Genomic DNA, 21,581 nt, shown 5'->3' with positions numbered 1-21,581 from the left:
TGATGCTATGGTACTAGTTTTCAATGGTAGGTATAGTATTATGTATTATTAAACTAAATCAATTAGTGGTATAGGAAAAGCATTATTGTTACGATTTTTAATGACTCAAAATTTACAGAACTTTGTCTCAGCGCTGTATAATTCTTGAATCAGATAGATCAGAAGGTGTTGATTAATTTTATGTAACAGCATAGACAGTAGTATTGGCTGTAATTCAAATCACAGGTTTATTTATATTAATGAGCATGTTCTGACACAGTATGTTATCATTTCTATAGTAACATCTTATTCATAGCGACTTGTATGGCAGACACTCTACCTAATCTAAGGTTAATCATAAACATAAAAATAAAGTGTTGCTATTTAACAAAGTAAAACTTATAATTATTGATGTGGTGAAGCTTTCTGTAAAGAAACGTTTGTTTCACGTTTATGGAAAAAGTCTTAGGTGTGAGTGCTTTGTAATGGTCAGTAGGTTTTCCGTCATGGAAGAGTCTTCTGGACAGGATTTTGCACATCCCAGTTTTCAGGAACATGACCAGCTGAGTGTTTTTTCTCTTATTAAATTCAAGTGATAAGATGAACTGACTTGTCTCATGGATGTTCCACACACAAGTGGTGCGGTATTTATGTTTGGGAAGCTGAAATAAGAAAATAATCAACTCTGTCATTGATTATTTTCCTATAACAGCATGCCCCAACAAGTTTTATTCTTCTTATACCACAACAACTTGTCAGCACTTACAATTTCAGTTACAGTAACCACAGCCTAAAAGGCACACAATCATTCTTTGTTTAAATTTGCCAAAGTAATATTTAAAAATATATATATATAGCAGCCTTGTTGAGAAGGCCATTTTGTAACCTGTGTGAGAGAGTTTTTTTTTTGCCCTCCAGGTGTTCCCAGGCTGCCCAAGACATGCTCTATAATTTATTGCTGGCTCTTCTGACCAAGTGCTCCTTTGACCTCCACCTCTAGAGGAAATGGACTGAACACAGAGAAGGCTTGGATTTACTCACCCCCCTACATACCTCTCTTAAACCAGACATGAGTGGGTCCAGAATTATTTCAGCAGGGCTTTTAACATAGGTCTGGTGAGGGTGTGACATTGTGACACACACAAACCTGGTTGTTACTGAAGCTAGTTTGAAGGGAAAAAAGAAATCATGGACCATTTCCTACCATTGCCATCCCCAGACTCTTTTTCTTTTTCTCCACACATCTTGTGCAGCGGACTTTAACACAGTCTGAATTCTCAGTTGGCCTACTGCAGAGAGAGTCCAGGTAGACTCTATAAATCTGTGGACCAGTGAAAATTAAATGCCAATAGGCCCATCTCACGAGAAATAGTTTTCTGCCCTTAAAAGACTTTAATGGAGGGAAAATTTTGATTCTTTCCATCTCGCTCCCTTGCTCTTCTCTCTGCCTGGAATATATGGAACTGCACACACAGATCTATACACCTACTTTTATAGGATGTTCTATATTTATTTTGGTATATTTCAGAAAAGCACTAAATCCTAAATCCTGGTGCAAAATCCTGAATACTGCATGGGTGTTTAACAGTGTTATTTAACAAACTGTTTTCCTTGTTATTTTTTGTCTCACCTCAGACTTAAACTCTCTCTCTCTCTCTCTCTCTCTCTCTCTCTCTCTCTCTCTCTCTCTGTCTCTCTCTCTCTCCTTAGCCTTAATATGAATCCCATATAAAATTATTTTTATTCCAGTTTTATGATCTCTCCATATTTTTGAATCAGATGGCTAATCCCCACTCATAAATTCCTACAGACCTCCCAATAAGAGTGTCTGAAATTAGCATCTGCTATTAGCAAGGGGACCCTGTAAACTCCTTAATTCAGCTTATTTTATATCAGCCTCTCATAAACTCCATCCTGTGACCTTCATTTTTCACAAGCCACCCTGTGCTCTGCCATCTGACAAGATTTATCGGTCCACGCTAATAGCCTGGGTTCTCAGGTGGCTTCGCATCGATATGGGGCTTCCCAGCTAGTTCGTGAGCTATGTGCTAATGAATATTTCGATTTCAACAGGTTTGACTCCATAGTACCTGGATCTATGGCAAAGAGCATCTATAAGAAACACATATATACATATATAAGAAAATATGGGTCTAAAATGTACCCTTGCAAGCAGTGTTTTGTTTTCATTACCCAGAATTAATCTTATATACATCATTGGTTTTACTTTTTTCTATAGTACACCCTTCCCAGATGACCCTTCCTTCTAAAGGGAAAAATCAAATATATTACAGTGTACTTTATATACTCTCTCTCTCTCTCTCTCTCTCTCTCTCTCTCTCTCTCTCTCTCACACACACACACACACACGGCTGAAACCTTTTCATGTATGTAGTATGGTATTCTCCCACTCATGCACACAGCCCTGTCTCTACAGAACACACACACCCACAAACACACATATTTATATACTGTATATAATCCCTTTTAGAGCTTGACAAAAACAAAGCGTGCCACAAACAAAGGCCTAATACTGAAGACCAACTCGCTATTTCCGCTTGTTTTTGCCAAGTTAGACGGTTCAAACCTTAGGTATGTAATTAGTCTATACTGATGAGATCTCACAGCCAAAAGGCCTTCTGCCTCAGACCAGTGTGTCAGACTACATTATTTATAGAGGCTCTAATTTTTAAACCCCGCTTATGCAATCAAGAGATCACATTAAATATTCCCAACTATCTACATCTGCCTTTTTTTACATGCATAAAAAGTGCTAAAGTGAAATTCCTTCCCCCCTTAGCATAATTTGCTTGTTAAGAGGTAAACTAAGCCTTGCAGATTGTTTTTAAGAGCAATGGTCTATCTAACCAATAAACTACAGAGGGTATTATTATTTAGAGCTGCATCATTACCTTTACCTTTCTGTACCTTTCTCTACTGGCTACCACTACTATCAGAACCTGAGATACTAAATCTTATTCATTTGTATTTATAAATACCACAGCCAGACAACTCAGAGATAGTTAGGTCTTTAATGGCCATTATTCTGAAGGCAAGTATTTGAGACCAGTTTAAATAAGAGGAATAAATCAAATGCTAATTGTGCCAACATGGCCATCCAGTTTCACTTGGGTCAATCATTATTTACTTGTCTGTGTATTTCACATAAAACTGAGATGGGTTTGGGAGCTTTTGGAAATAACCTTGTCAAAAATCAACCTCTTTGACGTCCTCTTCCCTGCTAATTTTCACACTAAGCCGGCTAAATGTAAATAAATGTAAATAGAAACGGCTATCACTCACGCTGGTTGTGTTGACTGGCTGTGGTAGTGTGGTAGTGTTGGGCTTGTACACGCCATCCAACAACAAAGCATTGAATTAACAAGCGGACAGAAGGACAGTCACAAGAAATAAAACATGAAGTGGCTGATTATTTTCCAATAACAGTATTTCGGGATGTGTTTTATTCCTCTTACACCTCAGCAATTTATCAACGAACATAAAGAGTGTCCTAAAGAACTCCATACATAGGGGAGAGTAACACTTTTTAGAAAAATGTCTTCCAAAATTTTTCATACTTAATATAAACTATATGTACACATTTTCAGATATTCTTTGAGAATGCCTTTGAGAACATATTGAAATCATTCTCATGGCTGTTGAAAGGTTGCGATGGACTTTAACAGGAAATACAGCAAGCACATCACGTAAACTTATTAACAAATTCAAAAAGACTGGAAGCCAACCGAGAAGTTGATATTTACCAACATCCACTGACAAAAGCACAACTGTTGTGGTGCTGGCAAACATAGTTCCCTATTTATGGAGGCTTTTGGGACACCCTGTATTTGCATTTAATGTTGCTGAGACTATAGCATCTATAAACATTCAATTTATCACTACCCTCTGTTGTTTTCTCTCTCTTGATTTATTAAGACAAAAAAAGTATAGCTTGTCACATGGACAAGAAACCGGAAAGCATAAACTCCTCTTTTCTGAAGACTTTCCCATGGTGGAAAACTTACTGACAACCAAGAATCCATCTATAAATGTTGAATAAACCTCTTACAGAAACCTTCATCAGAATGATTATACATATTTGTAGTTTTATTAATAGGTGCAAATTATATGGAGCATCCGTAAAATCCATGTGAATGACTAGTTAGTAGAGAAACGATGGTGTTTTATTATAACAACTGCATTAATGTAAGTCTGTGATTTGAATTACAGTCTGCGCTACTGACACCCCTGATTCCTTTCCCTGCTGCTATTTGAGGAATTCTGTCACTGTTACATTTCTCTAGAAGAGTGCATTTTCATCAGTCCTTTGTTTGCTTCTCAATGAATGAAGTATGCTGAAATTTAGAAAAAAATTAGTGGAAGCACTTCCCAACCAAAGTGGGAGGTCAAGATCAAGGATGCTAAACGTGTATGAGTGTGAGCGATGTATGCATGTGCTTGTTAAAACAGATTGATTTTCTGTCTCTGGTGCAAAGCATTTTTTTTAATGCTGTGGCAAAACTAAATTCAGACTCTGTCAAGGTATACACACACACACACACACAAAAGTGGTGTGAATTGAATTGTCAGTCATATTTTGTGCCTATAATTTCACCCTGTAAACACACTTCCATCCAGCTAACAAGTGTTTTGATTGGAATACAGTGCCAGAAGGTAGGTGTAGGTGACAGAAGGTGCAAGTCACAGAGAGTGATGTCACTCTTTTATTTCTCACCCACTTTTTCTGATGTGTGAAGAACAAGTGTGACTTCATCAAAGCTTGTGCTAAATAGATTGAAGAGTGTCTCTTTTTCTCTTTAAGACCATTTACCACAACACCAGATCTGCGTGATTTAGGGCTTTGACATATCAAGATGACTGCTGTATTCTGGACAGCACTGAGTACTGCTGGTAATTTAGGTGGTGTGTATTCTACTATTGATGCTAGGTAACCCTTTCCAGTGGCTGTTAGCCTGTTAGTAGCATTTAAGTGTAGAGAGCAGAATTTCCCAAGAGCATCACAAAGTTAAGATTGTCTTAACTGGGAGAGAGAGTGTTCAATATGATGCTCACGCTACCATTTGTCAATGTGTTACAATGATTTGGAAAACTCCACCGAGAATAGAGTACTGCAGGAATGAATCCTAACACCCGGAAATGAGTTAGCATTTTTGCATTGTCCTGAAGTCAGTGTTTTTTTAAATAGGTTTTTTGGTTAAATGCCTGAAATAAAGTATGTGGTTAACAAAAGCTCACAATATTTAAAAAAAATTATAATAATTCTACGACATAAAATATATCAGTAATACCCCACTTGGGTTTTTTAAAAGCTTTTACGTGTCTTGAAGAAGGCAATTGCTAACAGGATGTTGTCATTAAACATCATCATACCAAACAGTAAAACTGATCTATTACAGCCTTGTTGTGCTAATACTCTCGCTCTGGTGTAGTTTGTTTATTGCCTAACTTTAGCTTTTTACTTCTGGCGATTGTATTTAGGCTTCAGAATTCATAAAGGTTGTGTTAATATGTGGAAATTAACGTGTAAGAATCATTAACTTTTGTTGGTCACAGAGTTTATTTTCTGGAATAATTTAAAAGTCAGTGGAAAAATCCTATTGGCGTTTTGTCAAGGGAACCAGGGTAATGCAAACCTCCGGGTTGGCCTCTTTGTTGGCATGGCTAAAATACAGTATATACTGATAATGGTGCACATTGTTATAGGCCAAATACCTATGAAAATAGTTTGCATTAATGTTTGAAAACCATTTATATATATATATATATATATATATATATATATATATATATATATATATATATATATATATATATATATATATAGTGGTTCTTGAAAGTTTGTAAACTCTTTAGAATTTCCTATATACCTGCATAAATATGAAGACAAAGAGAATCCAATGAAACAACTGAGACAAAATATTACACTTGGTCATTTATTTATTGAGGAAAATTATCCAATATTACATATCTGTGAGCTTCAAAAATACGAAATTAGAGTCAGGTGTTTTCAATCAGTGGGATGACAATCAGGTGTGAGTGAGCAGCCTGTTTTATTTAATGGACAGGGACCTATCAGTGTCTAGCCGTGTGGAAGTGTATCATTGCATGAACAAAGGGGATTTTTGATGACCTCAGAAAAAGAGTTGTTGATGCTCATCAGGCTGGAAACAAAGGTTACAAAATCTCTAAAGAGTTTGGACTCTACCAATCCACAGTCAGACAGATTGTGTACAAATGGAGGAAATTCAAGATCATTGTTTCCCTTCCCAGGAGTGTTCTACCAACAAAGATCGCTCCAAGAGATAGTCACAAAGTAACCCAGGATAACTTCTAAGCAACTAAAGGCCTCTCTCAGATCACACTGCACAACAATTCTGTGCAAGGCAGAATTGCAAAGAAAAACTGTGGAACCTCTGCAGTTTGCTAAAGACGTGGACAAGCGTGGACACTTGGACAAGCCAGACGGCTATAGGAAAAATGTTTTGTGGTTTGATGAGACCATAATATAACATTTTGGTTCAAAGGAGAATGGTTATGTTTGAAGAAAGGAAAACACTGCATTCCAGCATAAGAACCCTATCCTATCTGTGAAACATGCTGGTGGTAGTATCATGGTTTGTGCCTGTTTTGCTGCATCTGGGCCAGGACAGCTTGCTATCATTGATGGAATAATGAATTCTGAATTATACCATCAAATTCTAAAGTAAAATGTCAGGACATCTGTCCATGAACTGAATCTCAATAGAAAGTGTGTCATGCCGCAAGACAATGACCCTAAGCACACAAGTCGTTCTACCAAAGAATGGCTAAAGAAGAATAAAGTTAATGTTTTAGGATTGCCAAGTCAAAGTCCTGACTTTAATTCAATAGAAATATTGTGGAAGGACCTGAAAAATATTCCTCCAAGCTGATGCGCAGGACTGATCAACAGATACCAGAAATGTAATATTGGATCATTTTCCTCAAGCAATAAATGACCAAGTATAACATTTTTTTGTCTCATTTCTGTAATAGAGTTCTCTTTATCTACTTTTAGGACTAAAGGGTTCACAAACTTTCAAGCACCACTGTGTGTGTATGTGTGTATATATATATATATATATATATATATATATATATATATATATATATATATATATATATATATATATATATATATATGTGTGTGTATGTATGTATGTATATATATATATTAACGCTCAGATCAAATTGCATCTGATATCGTAATTGAAATACCCAATAGTTTAATCACATATTACATTTTTGGTACACATCATGCAGCCCTACTAAATAGTATGACAAAACTGTACACCTCTACAGATATTAATACTCTTTTTTGTGATGCTGGATCTTGTAATCACACTGTTTAATGTTATAGCCCTTGGAGACACTAACACATACAGTATCTCACAAAAGTGACTACACCCCTCACATTTTTGTAAATATTTGATTATATCTTTCATGTGACAACACTGAAGAAATGACACTTTGCTACAATGTAAAGTAGTGAGTGTACAGCTTTTGTAACAGTGTAAATTTGCTGTCCCCTCAAAATAACTCAACACACAGCCATTAATGTCTAAACTGCTGGCAACAAAATTGAGTACACCCCTAAGTGAAAATGTCCAAATTGGGCCCAATTAGCCATTTTCCCTCCCCGGTGTCATGTGAGTTGTTAGTGTTACAGGGGCTCAGGTGTGACTGGGGAGCAAGTGTGTTAAATTTGGTGTCATCGCTCTCACACTCCCTCATACTGGTCACTGGAAATTCAACATGGCACCTCATGGCAAAGAACTCTCTGAGGATCTGTAAAAAAAAAAAAAAAAAAAAAAAAAAAGTTTATCTACATAAAGATGGCCTAGGCTATAAGAAGATTGCCAAGACCCTGACACTGAGCTGCAGTACGGTGGCCAAGACCATACAGCGGTTTAACAGGACAGGTTCCACTTAGAACAGGCCTCGCCATGGTCGACCAAAGAAGTTGAGTACACTTGCTCAGCGTCATATCCAGAGGTTGTCTTTGGGAAATAGACGTATGAGTGCTGCCAGTATTGCTGCAAAGTTTGAAGGGGTGGGGGGTCAGCCTGTCAGTGCTCAGACCATACGCTGCATACTGCATCAAATTGGTCTGCATGGCTGTAGTCCCAGAAGGAAGCCTCTTCTAAAGATGATGCACAAGAAAGCCCGCAAACAGTTTGCTGAAGACAAGCAGACTAAGGACATGGATTAATGGAACCATGTCCTGTGGTCGGATGCGACCAAGATAAACTTATTTGGTTCAAATGGTGTCAAGCGTGTGTGGCGGCAACCAGGTGAGGAGTACAAAGGCAAGTGTGTCTTGCCTACAGTCAAGCATGGTGGTGGGAGTGTCATGGTCTGGGGCTGCATGAGTCCTGCCGGCACTGGGGAGCTACAGTTCATTGAGGGAACCATGAATGCCAACATGTACTGTGACATACTGAAGCAGAGCATAATCCCCTCCCTTTGGAGACTGGGCCACAGGGCAGTATTCCAGCATGATAACGACTTTTGCTTTGCTAAAGAAGCTGAGGGTGAAGGTGATGGACTGGCCAAGCATGTCTCCAGACCTAAACCCTACTGAGCATCTGTGGGGCATCCTCAAATGGAAGGTGGAGAAGCACAAGGTCTATAACATCCACCAGCTCTGTGATATCGTCATGGAGGAGTGGAAGAGGACTCCAGTGGCAACTTGTGAAGCTCTGGTGAACTCCATGCCCAAGAGGGTTAAGGCAGTGCTGGAAAATAATGGTGGCCACACAAAATATTGACACTTTGGGCCCAATTTGGACATTTTCACTTAGGTGTGTACTCAATTTTGTGGTCAGTGGTTTAGACATTAATGGCTGTGTGTTGAGTTATTTTTAGGGGACAGCAAATTTTCACTGTTACACAAGCTGTACACTCACTACTTTACATTGTAGCAAAGTGTCATTTCTTAGTGTTGTCACATGAAAAGATATAATCAAATATTTAAAAAATGAGAGAGGTGTACTCACTTTTGTGAGATACTGTAAGTACTGCACATGTACACACAAACACAAATACCTTAATCACAGAAAATCCTCTATAACCCAGACAGTGCACAACATAGCTGCAGGTGAAATAAGGCCATGCCCCTATAAATAAGCACAATAGTATAAAAATGCATTGCAGGAGTTTCCCAGTAAAAAAAAAAAAAAGGCCATTCTCTTTGTTCGGCTCTGAAGCGAGAGCAAGCCATCTGATCGCTGCTGCTCTCCTCTGTGTTGACAGCCAACTGCTCCCTTGAGTTGCCCTACAACAGTACTAAGCGATGTTCAGTTTAAACACACATGGTTTTAAAAAAGATGAGAAGCAGAGGGAGAACAATGATGTAAAACCAACGCAGCAGTGTGAATGCCACACACACACACACACACACACACACACACACACACACAAACACACGCTCACTCACAGAGCTGCTGCTTAGAGAGTACAGCATGCCCCAAATCCATGTGCCAAACAGAATGCTATTTCTCCTATGAGCAACTGTTCTTGGGCTAAAGCAGGGCTGGTTTTACCTGTTTCTCTTTTCAATTGAAAGCAGCTTTTTTGTTTTCCAGACCTCATCCTGCTGTGCTTTGTAGAAAATTAAATCCCATGTTCCACCAGCCAAAAGACACTGACGCTACCATTTACAATCAGAACGCTGTCCACCAATCAAAAGGCACCTCCGCTTGCACTCGTCCCCTCTGTCTCTCTCTCTCTCTGGCTGTTTTCAAATCTGCTTTGAGATGTTGCTTTCATCAGCTTACATGTGTGCCTGCGTGCATTTCAGAATCAATCACTACAATTTACTTACAGACCGAGGAAAGGGAGAGAAGGCATCGGGAATTACAAAAGAGTGACAAAAATACAGCATGAATGAGAATGTGAACAATCTCAAGGACTGCTTGAGATACTTAAGAGCATAATTTAACCAAAATTAAAATTATATATATATATAGAGAAAAATTCTAGTATAATTGTCCTGAAAAGTTTCACTCAAAGGCTCCTGTTTGTCAGAACAGATTTACACTGCTGTTTTACATGATGGTGATAACTGTGGCAGAAAATGTGCCTCTCTATTAGAATGGAGGCAGCATTACTATTTCCATCATCACACTATCATGTGTAATGTTTCATGAGCATGCTTGTTTGCATTTCTTCAGTGTGTCAATTCATACTCCAGCAGGTCACAGATCAGTCAATAATAATGAGAAGAAGTGCAAATTGGATACAAATCTGAGGTGAGTTAAATGTGTATTTGCATATGCAGATCACTTTCAAGAGGCTCTTATTCACTCCCTTTCTTTGTATCTTGTGTTGCATCTTGGCTTCCAAACACTCCCCCACACCCATCCCCACCTTCTCTACTGTGTGTTTGTGGAAGCGCAGCCTCCTCAAATCCACACCACATGCGGTGCCTTCTGGGATCATTTAGGTGTTCATTACTTTCATCTGTCTGTGAGGCGGTCTTTCTGAACTTCTTTCTTCCCCCGTCTTGATCTCTGAATTCTTTTTTAACTCTCTCTCGTCTGCCAGTGTTTACAAGTATTATGGTCTAAGCAGCCTTTTGTCTCGTTTTGCGAGGGATCAAAATCCCCTTAATAACACAGTAACGGAGCCAGCAAGTGATCTAATTTGAGCTTTGTGACTACTACTCGTTTGGACAGAAATGGAAAGCAGTCAAAGTTAAGACGCAGTGTAAGCATAGCAAAACGTTTTATATAAATACTAGGACAATTAAATTTAAATGAATTTTTACAAAATTAATAGTTTTTTTTTTTTTTTTGCTGTTAATGCAATTTCCTGGCTCTTTAAACCGCCATTACCGAGCTACCTGATTGCATGATTGAATGATGGCGTAAACTGCCACTGGTCTTTTTAATGGAAACTACTGGATGTCAGTGAGTAGCCATAATTACCACAGAGTTACAGCATATTACACTGATGAAAAAAGCTCTGAGAATAATGAAGACAGAAAAGTGGCACTATGCTGAAACGAGCACCTAGCAATTTATGGCTGTAGCAAAGCAGTCTCATTTTATCTCTATTTCTCTACGGAAAAACTCACCTAACGATGAATTAACTGAATGCAGAAAAATGGTGTATGTTCCTTAGTGTCAAATTTGAGCAAATTAGAACAAACAAACCTATATTCTTTGGGGTTCCATCCATCCATTTTCCATACCGCTTATCCTGCATAGCCTGGAGCCTATCCCAAGGAACTCAGGGCATAATGCGGGGGTCACCCTGTTCAGGGTGCCAACCCATCATAGGGCACAATCACACACACACATATATTCACATAATACGGACAATTTGGAAATGCCAATCAACCTACAATGCCGGTCTCTGGACTTGGGAAGGAAACCAGATTACTTGGAGGAAACCCCCAAAGCATGCGGAGAACATGCAAGGTCCTCACACACAGGGCAGAGGCGGGATTCGAACCCCCAACGCTGGAGCTGTGAGGAATACGTGCTAACCACTTAACTGCACAAAATACCATAACTAAGCTAGTAATTCAGCCCTAGTAAATGTTCCCTTGCAGCAACAAGCTGTCAAACTTCAGCTTTTACTTCAGGTTTTCTTTGGTCAAAATGATGCATATTCAATGCAAATGAGTGTACATGATTTACATAGGGCTTACCCAATGCTAAGAAAACCTGAGTGCAAAGAAACACCGACTGTGACAACACACAATCACACACACACACACACACACACACACACACACACACGCATACACACACACACATTAAAACACACACACACATAGACCCACTAACAATTTCTGAGGGTAAGCCTGATTTGGGTGTGTCAGTTTTGTGTTTGTTCAAGTGCAAACTGGCGTGCTCCCTACGCAAAGTGGAAAAGCTCACCACCAAGGAGCCGCAGCTAAGCGCTGCTAGAGATGACAGGCGGCGAGGTATTTTTTTCTTTGTTTCTCCTGCTGTCTGAGGCTGAGGCTACAACACCTGCAGCCCAATTTCCACTACTGCTATCATAACAAATTTAATCACAGAATAATTACAGCGAACCCACATTTAATATTCACGCCATTTAGATTTGCCATTTAGGTGCAGGGCCCAGAGACGAAAAGAAGAGTGATTCTTTTACACACAACAATTATATTGTGCATTCTAGAGACATGCGTAAAGCATTGGGATAATTACCATAAAATGCATTAGAATAAAAGTCATGAGTCTCAGTAATCCCATTCCAAAGTACTCCTGACTATGTAATTTTAAACTGATAGATTTTTTTTTTCCTTTTCAATAAACTTACTAAAAATGGACTAGGAAAATGTTTACACTTTTTCCCTCATAAAGAATGCAAAGATCTATTCCTTAATTCCTACATCTATGAATGTGTTCTCACTTGCCAAACTTGTTGAAATATATCCAAATGATCCAGGCTTCGTTCACCATAACATTAGCTAAATTAGCTACAGGGCAAGCTTATTACTCCAGCTCTGTGGCTAAAATGTTTCTGGTTATGTTACTACATCAACACCTAATAATTTGCACATTGGAAATTAATAATTGAACACCCAAATAACTTTTTAAAAAAGTGCTGGAATAGTATCTGTTTAAAAAAAAAAAAAAAAAGACTAATAATGCTAATTCAAAATTATTATAAAAATTGAGATTGGAATTAAAACATAAAAGATGTTTTAACATCCTACAGAGCTAAAATGTCAAATATATCATGTTCCAAACAATGTGCACAATAATAGCTGGAACTCAAATACACATCTGCACTGGGTTAAATTAATGACTTCTTAAATGCCTCCTGCGCAAGGGATAGGGCTGAGCTACGATTACCTATCTGAAGCTGAAAAGCTGCCTCTGTCTGTGTGTGTGTGTGTGTGTGTGTGTGTGTGTGTGTGTGTGTGTGTGTGTGTGTGTGTGTGCGTGTGTGCGTGCGCGCATGCGCATGTGGTTGAGCGGAATCATGGGGCAAGGTTTCCTGAAAAACCACACATTCACAAGACTAGAGCATTCTAACCTACACACACACACACACACACACACACGCACACACACAGAACAGTAGAGATCTTTCTCAAGCCAGTTAACAGGGCCTTCTTTCTTGTCTGTGTCTTTCTTCTTTCACCAGACAGGCAAAGTCAGCAGAAGAAAGCGAGAGAGAGAGAGAGAGAGAGAGAGAGAGAGAGAGAGAGAGAGAGAGAGAGAAGATCTCAGGTGTTGTACAACAGGATCTGAAATCAAATACGATCAGAAAGACCACTCTGCAGCTTAACATGTAATTTCAGGGATCACTCACTACAAGGGCATGGCATTCTCCCGAATACAAGCTGTTCATTGGTTACACTGTTTTTCTTTCTTTCATTCTTTTTTTAACTTTATGCTGTGTAAACCATCACTTATATCCATGTCCAATTCGTTAGTATATAGAGATGTTTTATTTAACCTATTTGAAACGTATCCAATTAACTCACAGACATGATCAATTGCAGAAATCCAGAAACATGAGACTTTTAATTTTTCCCTGAAGAAAAAAAAAAGTGCTCCTCACAAACAAGCCATTTGTAAACCATGGTTCCACTTCCAAAAAGCACTTAATCCTTTAATTAGAGCAAGATAATTATATGTAGGTTTGTTTCAGATAGATTTCATCAAGTAAAATTTTAGGCATGAGTAAGGGAGAGACTGTGTGAATAATAGGGAGCGTGAGAGAAGGAGAGCGAGAGAAATTAACTCCCTTTTAGCATCAACGCAAATGTCAACACAAGAGAAGTCCAATTTCACAGACAAAAGCAAGCAGAGAACATACAGGGCTCCCAGCAGTCGATCGCTAAAATTAAATTCTAATGACTTCTCCTTACAATTAATTAGATATAGACTATTATTCTTTGCAGCAAACTTAATGGGTTTTCCAGGGGCACATTGGCTAGTCCTGATAATGTTCAATAAAATATCAAGGGAGCCCCTGTTAAATTGTCAGCAGGGATAACTCATGAAACAGAGCTGGACTTGATACTGCCTCATGCTTAAGAAGCAGTAATTGCATATTTGCTTGGAAGGCTGCGCTGCACACCTTATGACAAACGTCAGCTGTGCATTAACATCCTCGACAAACAGACGCACACAGAAACCAGTGCAGTGCTCAAATAAATAATTATATCTAAGCGGAGTATGCGGACACACAATACATGTGCTATACAGCCAAATAGAGTGTGTGTGTGATTAATTATGTATGAGACATCTGTAAGAAACATAAGCAATGAATTGCACTCCTCTCACAAGCGAGCACTCATGCCTCTACATGGTATATTAAAGGCTGAGAGAGGGAAAGAGAGAGCGAGCAAGAGAGAAGTGAAGGACTAAAAGTGATTTGTTGATAGATGGGGAAACCAGAAAGAAAAAGGGCAAGAAGAAGCAAACAGTAATCTGGGCAAGGACAGAAATTTGAAGATGAGAGCGAAGCAGAGATTCAAAGGAGAGAAAGAGAGGTGGAGATCGTAGAAAAATTGAAGCAAACACAGAATGAGAAGGGATCAGGTATTGTGTGAGAAAACCTGCGAATCTGTGCAAGAAATAAAATACTGTGGAACAGAGAAGGAACATTGAAGATAGTGTACAGGGGAGGAAAACTTGGAAAACAGATAGATTTGCCTTGCTCAAGGAGAGAAGTATTTATGAATGCAAGAACAGTTGCTTGTTACATCGTGTCAAAGTTAGGGAATGATTAATAATGTATCAGGCAGCCATGGAAAACACATGAAACAACAGACCAAGAATTCTTTCTTTCTTTCTTTCTTTCTTTCTTTCCATTAAGTACAAAATAAAGAGCTGACTTCATCATGTATTTACCTCGTTTTCTTCCTCTCTGCTCTAATGGTGAGAAAACAATAACAACATGAACTGATTAATTCATGCGCATGGCTCAGAATATGAATTCCTTGTTAAGTCTGCAGAGCTAAAAAAGTATTTTACATTTTAAATGGTGGTATAAAAAGACAGTGAAAAAGAGAAGGAGTGAAATTGAAATGGGATGAGGTAGATAAGAAAGGAAGAGAAATTAGAAATGGGGTGGCAAGAAGGACAGAGAGAGAAATGGGGATTTCACGGCTGTGTCAGTGAATTGATCTAGACATACAAGTGCACAGGAATGTTAAATGTAACCTCTAGCCCACCTGTTCCCACTTAGCCTCAAGGAGCAATATAAAACACGACACCACTACTAACATTCCACCATTTTCAATCTCTCCAATCCCACCTCCTACCAACTGGCCTCAACTCCCTAAGCCCCCCCCCCCCCCCCCCCCCCATCCCCTCCCTTGGCCACACTTCTTTTTCTTATCTCACTTTCAGCGTCCCAGAAACCAGCTGGAATTTCTCAACCTGGCATTAAGAGGCGTTAGTGCCAGCCGCAAGCCCACTGCTGTGACAAAATAGCTGTAAACCATAGCCATATGTGATCCCATCCACTCCCCTCTCTCTCTCTCTCTCTCACTCACACACACACACACACACACACACACGGACACAGGTCACACACACTGACACCTCAGCTGCACTGTGAACACAACCTCAAAGGAGCACTACATATCCACAGCAAGGGTTCAGCACAGCAGGCTCAGACGTCGCTGACTAATCTAGGCCCCGATGCCATTTTTCCGATTTCATTTAATGTCATTATTAATTGAACGATTCAGAGAACAGACAGATAAAATGCATATAAATATATATATATATATATATATATATATATATATATATATATATATATATATATATATATATATATAACTAACATGATGCCATTACATTAGATCCTGAATATTTAAACAATCATTCCTACAAAGAAATGTGACTTAAAAAATGAAAGAAACATAACTACTGTTATAAGGTAATGAGTAAAAATAGGTTCTTACTTGCTTGTTGTACTTGTTGAGGGTTTGGCTGCTGTACTCAGAGCAGTGGTCAGATCCAATGGATATGTTATCCCCGGTGCCGACAAAGGTGTTGGCCGGTGGCAGATCCTGAACAGCCTGGTGCTTTTTCCCTGCTGTGGGTGACTGTGGATGAAGCTGAACTGTAGGTAGAGGTGAGCTGGACTTGTAGTGGCGGGCAAGGTCTGGGCTTCCAGGCCCACCATTAACAGAGCGATAACGCCCCATTCCAGGGCTGTCAGAGAGTTTCTCATTGACGCCATCATAGCGCTGTCCATTAGGCTTTGATGCTTCGACTGTGACAATACTGCTGTAGAGAGGCTGCTTAGACTTCCTTTTGTTCTTGTCTTTTTTGGGTTTCTTGTTCTTGTCATGCTGCTGTGGGGTAAAGAAGTCCTCATGGTCTTTTTTACCAGCCTCATACCCATTCTTGTTCTTGGGCCTGCAGTAGCGGGCCATGACCACAATGAGGATGATGAGGATGACAGTCATGATGCCAGACACCACTCCGATAGCAATGCTTAAACGCTGCTTGCCCAGGTCATAGTTGGGGTCTCCGGCAATGTCAGCATTAAGGGGTGTACCAAGGCTCTTGGCGATTTTAGCTTCGACTATGGTGGCATTGGAGACTGTTTCATTGACATAGATATGCACTAGTGTGGTGGTGCTCTGTGAAGGAACCCCACTGTCATTAACTTGTACTACAAGGCGGTGAAGGCCGTAGTGTTTCTGTTCTAGCTTACTAACTAATAAAATTACTCCAGTGGCAGCGTCAATCTCAAATAACCTGAAGGGATTGCCTCCTACTATGCTGTACCTAAGGTCAGCGTTGATGCCTGTGTCAGTATCGGTAGCTATGACTGTTCGGACAACTGTTTTCATACTGCTGGATGGAGGTAAAAGAGTATAGGAGCTGTTAAGGGGAAATGTGACTGTTGGTGGGTTATCATTTTCGTCCATGATAAAAAGTGAGACGGTGGCCGTGGCTGATCGGGATGGGTCCCCACCATCAATAGCTTTGACACGGAACGAGTAGGTGGTTTTCAGTTCACGGTCAAATGCTACAGTAGAAAATATGGTTCCTGTGTTGTTCTCAATGGAGAAAATTTCTTCCTCTTCCTCAATGTAGAGGCTCATCTCAGCATTATGTCCCTTGTCTGCATCCATTACTGTTACCATGCCTACGGGGCTGTTGGGTTGCAGGTTCTCCTTTATATAGAAAGTAAAAACATCCTGCATGAATTTCGGTTCATTGTCGTTCTTGTCTGCCACCAGTACCACCACTGTAGCTGAGCCCTGTAAAACAGGCATACCTTTGTCTTTGGCGATTACTTTGAACTCATAGCGCTCTGTTTGCTCTCTATCAAGTATTGTGTTAACACGAATGTCACCACTGTCTGGGTCAACAGAAAATATTCCATTCACAGAGGAGTCCAGTGAGTATGCGATTTCTGCATTTTTACCACTGTCTGCATCCAAGGCCACTACAGTCAGTACACGTTCACCAGGAGCATTGTTCTCTGGAAATGAGACCTCCATTGTGCTTTTGCTAAAGATAGGTGGATTGTCATTCATGTCGCCAACTTTCACGATTAATGAGTTATTTGCAGACAGACTGGGGCTGCCTGAATCCACAGCAACTATGACGACGTTATACTCCTGGACGGCTTCATAGTCAAGTGGTGCTGACGTGTGCAGGAAATATTTCTTTTTGTTCATTTCACCCTCTATCTCACTCGCAGGCTTTAGTTGGAAGGGCACATCACCAACCACGGTGCATGTCACGATACCATTCGGTCCCTTGTCACGATCAGACACTTGTACTAGTGCAATAGGTGTGTCTACCACTACGTCCTCTGCTACATTTGCCACACCATCTCTTAGGTAAATGCGTCCAATTTTTCTTATGTCGATATTTGGGACGTTGTCATTTTCATCTTTGATATTGATTATCATCGTTGCCTTGTCTGTCTTAGGAGGCTGACCACGGTCACGGGCCATGACCGTGAATCGCAGTTGACTTACTTCCTCACGATCAATCCTATGTAATACACTAAGCCAGCCTGTGCTCTCGTCTAACCGCAGCAGTTGCCGCACTGACTCAGTGGCTGCCCCGAAAACATATTCAATTTGGCCATTAACCCCAACATCAGCATCCATTGCCCTAAGCTGGAGGATGGGAGCGCCAGGGGAGCTGTTCTCAGGTAGGTCTGCTTCATACACGCTCTTCTCAAAACGCGGACTGTTGTCATTCACATCTGTAATCATCACTCTGAGGATGGCTTGAGAGGAGCGTGGAGGGTCGCCGCCATCCCTGACGCGCAGAGTCAGCTCATAAGAGTCGCGCTGCTCTCTATCCAGTGCGCCTTTAATAATCAGCTGCGGCTGTTTCTCTCCATCTGTAGTATCAGCGACCTGAAGTTCAAACACACTACTCCGACTCGCGCCGTCGGCAAATCTTCTTTTGCCCATATGAGAGTCGACATTAGTAGAGCCTCCAGAGCCTATCCGGCGCACAGAGCTTTCTCCGCTGTCCTGAATCAACTCGTACCTCTCTATCCCGTTTCTGCCGAAATCCCTGTCAGTGGCCGTGGGCAAGAGATAAAGCGTGCCGATTGGCCTATTTTCCTCCACGGACAGAGTGAGCACAGGCGACGGGAAAGACGGTGTGTTGTCGTTTATGTCCAAAATGATGACCTTGCCCTCGAACAGGTCTACCCAGCTCTGTGCGGGCCCGATCACGGACACCTCGAAGTCTATAAAGCACTCATTCTCGTCGAATATCATCTGACACTGCTGCAGCTTCTCGCGGTCAATGCGCCGCTCATTGGTGCTCAAATCGCCGGTGATGTTGTCGATCTTGAAGTACTCAGAGCCAGACTCAAGGGTGAAAGTCACATCCCCGGAGCCGGCGACGATGCCGAGGTCGGCAGCCACGTTCCCAACGCGCACATCGGCGGGACCTTCCTCAGCCAGGCGGTAGCGCAGCACTTGCTTGGCCGCAGGCTGAGTCAGCAGCTGCAGTAGCAGAAAGCAGTAGCACAAACAGTCCGTCGTGCCAGTAATCCTCATCGCGTCCTGTCTCTAATTAACGTTTTTGGGATTAAAAAATAAATAAATAAATAAATTAAAAAAAAAAAAAAGATATATATATATATATATATGTAAAGTTATTTTCATCAACAGTTTGCTGAAACAATAACGCGTTTTCCCTTTCCGTTGGTGCTGCCTCCAGTTTTCTCAGCGCGCCCGCTTCAACTACAGTAGATTTGCGGTGGAGAAGCGATCTCTCCTCCTTACCCCCAAATATATATTCTCTTCACTCTTTCTTTTTCTAACCATGAATGCCTCCAGTTATCTGAACCGTGTACAGTTCTGCACTTAAACGCATTCAAGACTCATAGTAGAATTCACAGACTGCAGAATTAAAATCGCCTGTAGTTTACTTTATAACAGGAAAAATACATCGGACATTTCAATCCATTCTAAGTCGGGATCAAAAAGGTTTTTTTTTTTTTTTTTTTTTTTTTTTTAAAACCCCGTCCTCATGAATCCGGCATATTTCCAATAAAATCGCCTGAACTTTACCGGTCCGTTTGCTTGCGCACGAGCTCACCCTCCGTTTCTGTCAGCGGCAGAGTTTTAAAAGCAGGCTCCGCAGTCTCGTGCGACGTTGAAACGGAGCAGGAAAAAATCCGAGAAACAAAGAGAAGTTGTAAATCCCGAAGGAGCTCACATAGAAGTGCGTGGCGGAGATCCTGACACCCGGACTGTTCCTCTGTCCCTCGTTCTCCGTCCGTCCGTGCGCGCGCTCCTGTGTGCGTGTGTGCGTTTGTGTGCGCGCGCGCGTGTGAGACTGTGTGTGAGCGCAGCCCGTGTATCTGCGGCACTCCGAGAGGCGCTCGCGCATGATATTGCAGCGTCCCTCTCTCTCCCTCTCTTTCTCTCTCTCACTCCACCCCTTCGCGTCTCTCTCCCAGCGGCTGAACTCAAGCACTTAGTTTAAATGAAAGTGTTAGTGCGGTGATGGCTTTGTGTCGTGGGTATGTGGGGTATGAGGGTATGCAGTCTTTAGCATTTTTTGAATCATAAAGTACATGCATATAAATATTACATCAGTGCGAGATCAGCCCGTTCTGTCACTGGATGTTGGGGTATAAGGGAAAAAATCTGAGACATTACATATTTTGCTTAAAGCATTAAGGTCTGCAATCTAGGTGCGTTTTCATGCGTATTCATTATTTCGGATATGTTTAATCATGAAGCCTCTTCTTGATTCTACGCTGTGCATCCTGTTCTCACCGCGTGCATGTTGCGCACCGCGTTATCCCGACTCAGCAAAACAATTTCGCGCATTCAATAAAATGCTCGTGCGTTCCGCGTTAGCTGGCCACAGACAATGCTCGTGAACTTTTTGATCGTGAACAGCATTTATTTCGTGCATGTTGTGTATGTTGTCCCCTGTGGCGGATTCCGTTTCGCTAACCCGCTCCGATCTATTCATTAACACATTAGTGCAGTAATGTTAACCATCCGTTCGTCTGATACTTGTAATGTAAATGTGCGCGCTAATTATTTGCGCGCACGCTCATTATTTCGCGTTTTCTTTTCTTAGTCGAAGACCGGGATGGGCACCACGGACAGCGCCGCTCGGTACTGACAAGAGAAAAAAAATGCAAGAAAATGCGTAGTGTGTGTGTGTGTGTGTGTGTGTGTGTGCGATCCCGTTAACACCCAGCGCTCTCCGTCGAATCTATCACTGCACAATGGCACAAATTATGGCAGCCAAGACTACACTGACATTATAATGCTTAATATCGCTGTAATAAACAACAAGTACACGTTCAGTGTGTGATCATTTCTAGAGACTATGAATGAGGATTCTCCTTAAAATTCAACGTGCGTACGAGTGAATAGGTTTCTCCACCTACCCCGAGGATATTCCGACCCCACAAGGGCTTTTTTACTGTGTATTTATTCATTTTTAACCGTGCATGATGACAAGATTAGGCTACAGTATACACTATATGTAGACTATCACATGTTTTGACTTATACTGCGTCCAAAATCGCATATATTAATCCACTAAACACTAAAGGATTTACCATATACTAATCTATAATGAAACTCTGTTGTGCTGCAGTATGCGGGTTTTATCCGGCGCCTGATAGGGGACCAGCGCCCTCTGTTGGCTAATTGCGTGTAATATTAAAGGCATTGTCATTTCCTTATATCTTAGGCCTTTTACCAGTCTTTTTTTGTGAGCAAATTTTCGGCTCATGCCATACTGTCAGGGGCCACTTTAATTCCCTGTTGTCCGCTTCAAAAAGGTAAAGGCACTAATTAGGAAATTAATGACATTTGTAATGAGTGTTTTCAGGAAAAAATGCGCAAGGGGTATCACTCTTGACATGATCAAGGGAAAAAAAAAAAAAAACGGCGGCGGGGGGGTCAATTTTTTAATCGTGACTGTTATTTTTGGATACTGCTCATGGGAGTTTTTTTATATTATGACTTCCAGTGAATGCATCGTGCCCTATAGAGTAGAAGCCATTGGCATGTGCACTACATACACTCAGGGAAAAAAAAGGATACTAAACTTTTAATCTTAAAAAAATAAATAAATAAAGTA

At 40.7% G+C, this 21,581-nt stretch overlaps 1 protein-coding gene across 5 annotated transcripts in view; it reads right to left on the bottom strand.

Moving 5' to 3' along the window:
• Positions 1 to 19,900, bottom strand: part of pcdh7b (protocadherin 7b) — a 168,337-nt gene extending 148,437 nt beyond the window's left edge. For 3 of the 5 annotated variants that reach the window (XM_053681391.1, XM_053681389.1, XM_053681390.1), the window contains exon 1: positions 15,932 to 19,899. In XM_053681391.1, coding sequence (XP_053537366.1) covers positions 15,932 to 19,021 — 3,090 coding nt within the window. In that variant the 5' untranslated portion in view covers positions 19,022 to 19,899. Of the gene's footprint in view, positions 1 to 15,931 lie in introns of all 5 variants that reach the window. The other 2 variants (XM_053681388.1, XM_017472325.3) reach the window with 1 other exon arrangement.
• Positions 19,901 to 21,581: the final 1,681 nt, after the last annotated feature.

Source organism: Ictalurus punctatus, chromosome 7 (genome assembly GCF_001660625.3).
Source record: "Ictalurus punctatus breed USDA103 chromosome 7, Coco_2.0, whole genome shotgun sequence".
Taxonomy (NCBI): Eukaryota; Metazoa; Chordata; class Actinopteri; order Siluriformes; family Ictaluridae; genus Ictalurus; species Ictalurus punctatus.
The sequence above is the reverse complement of the archived record's forward strand: the minus strand, read 5'-3'. Positions and strand labels throughout refer to the sequence as shown.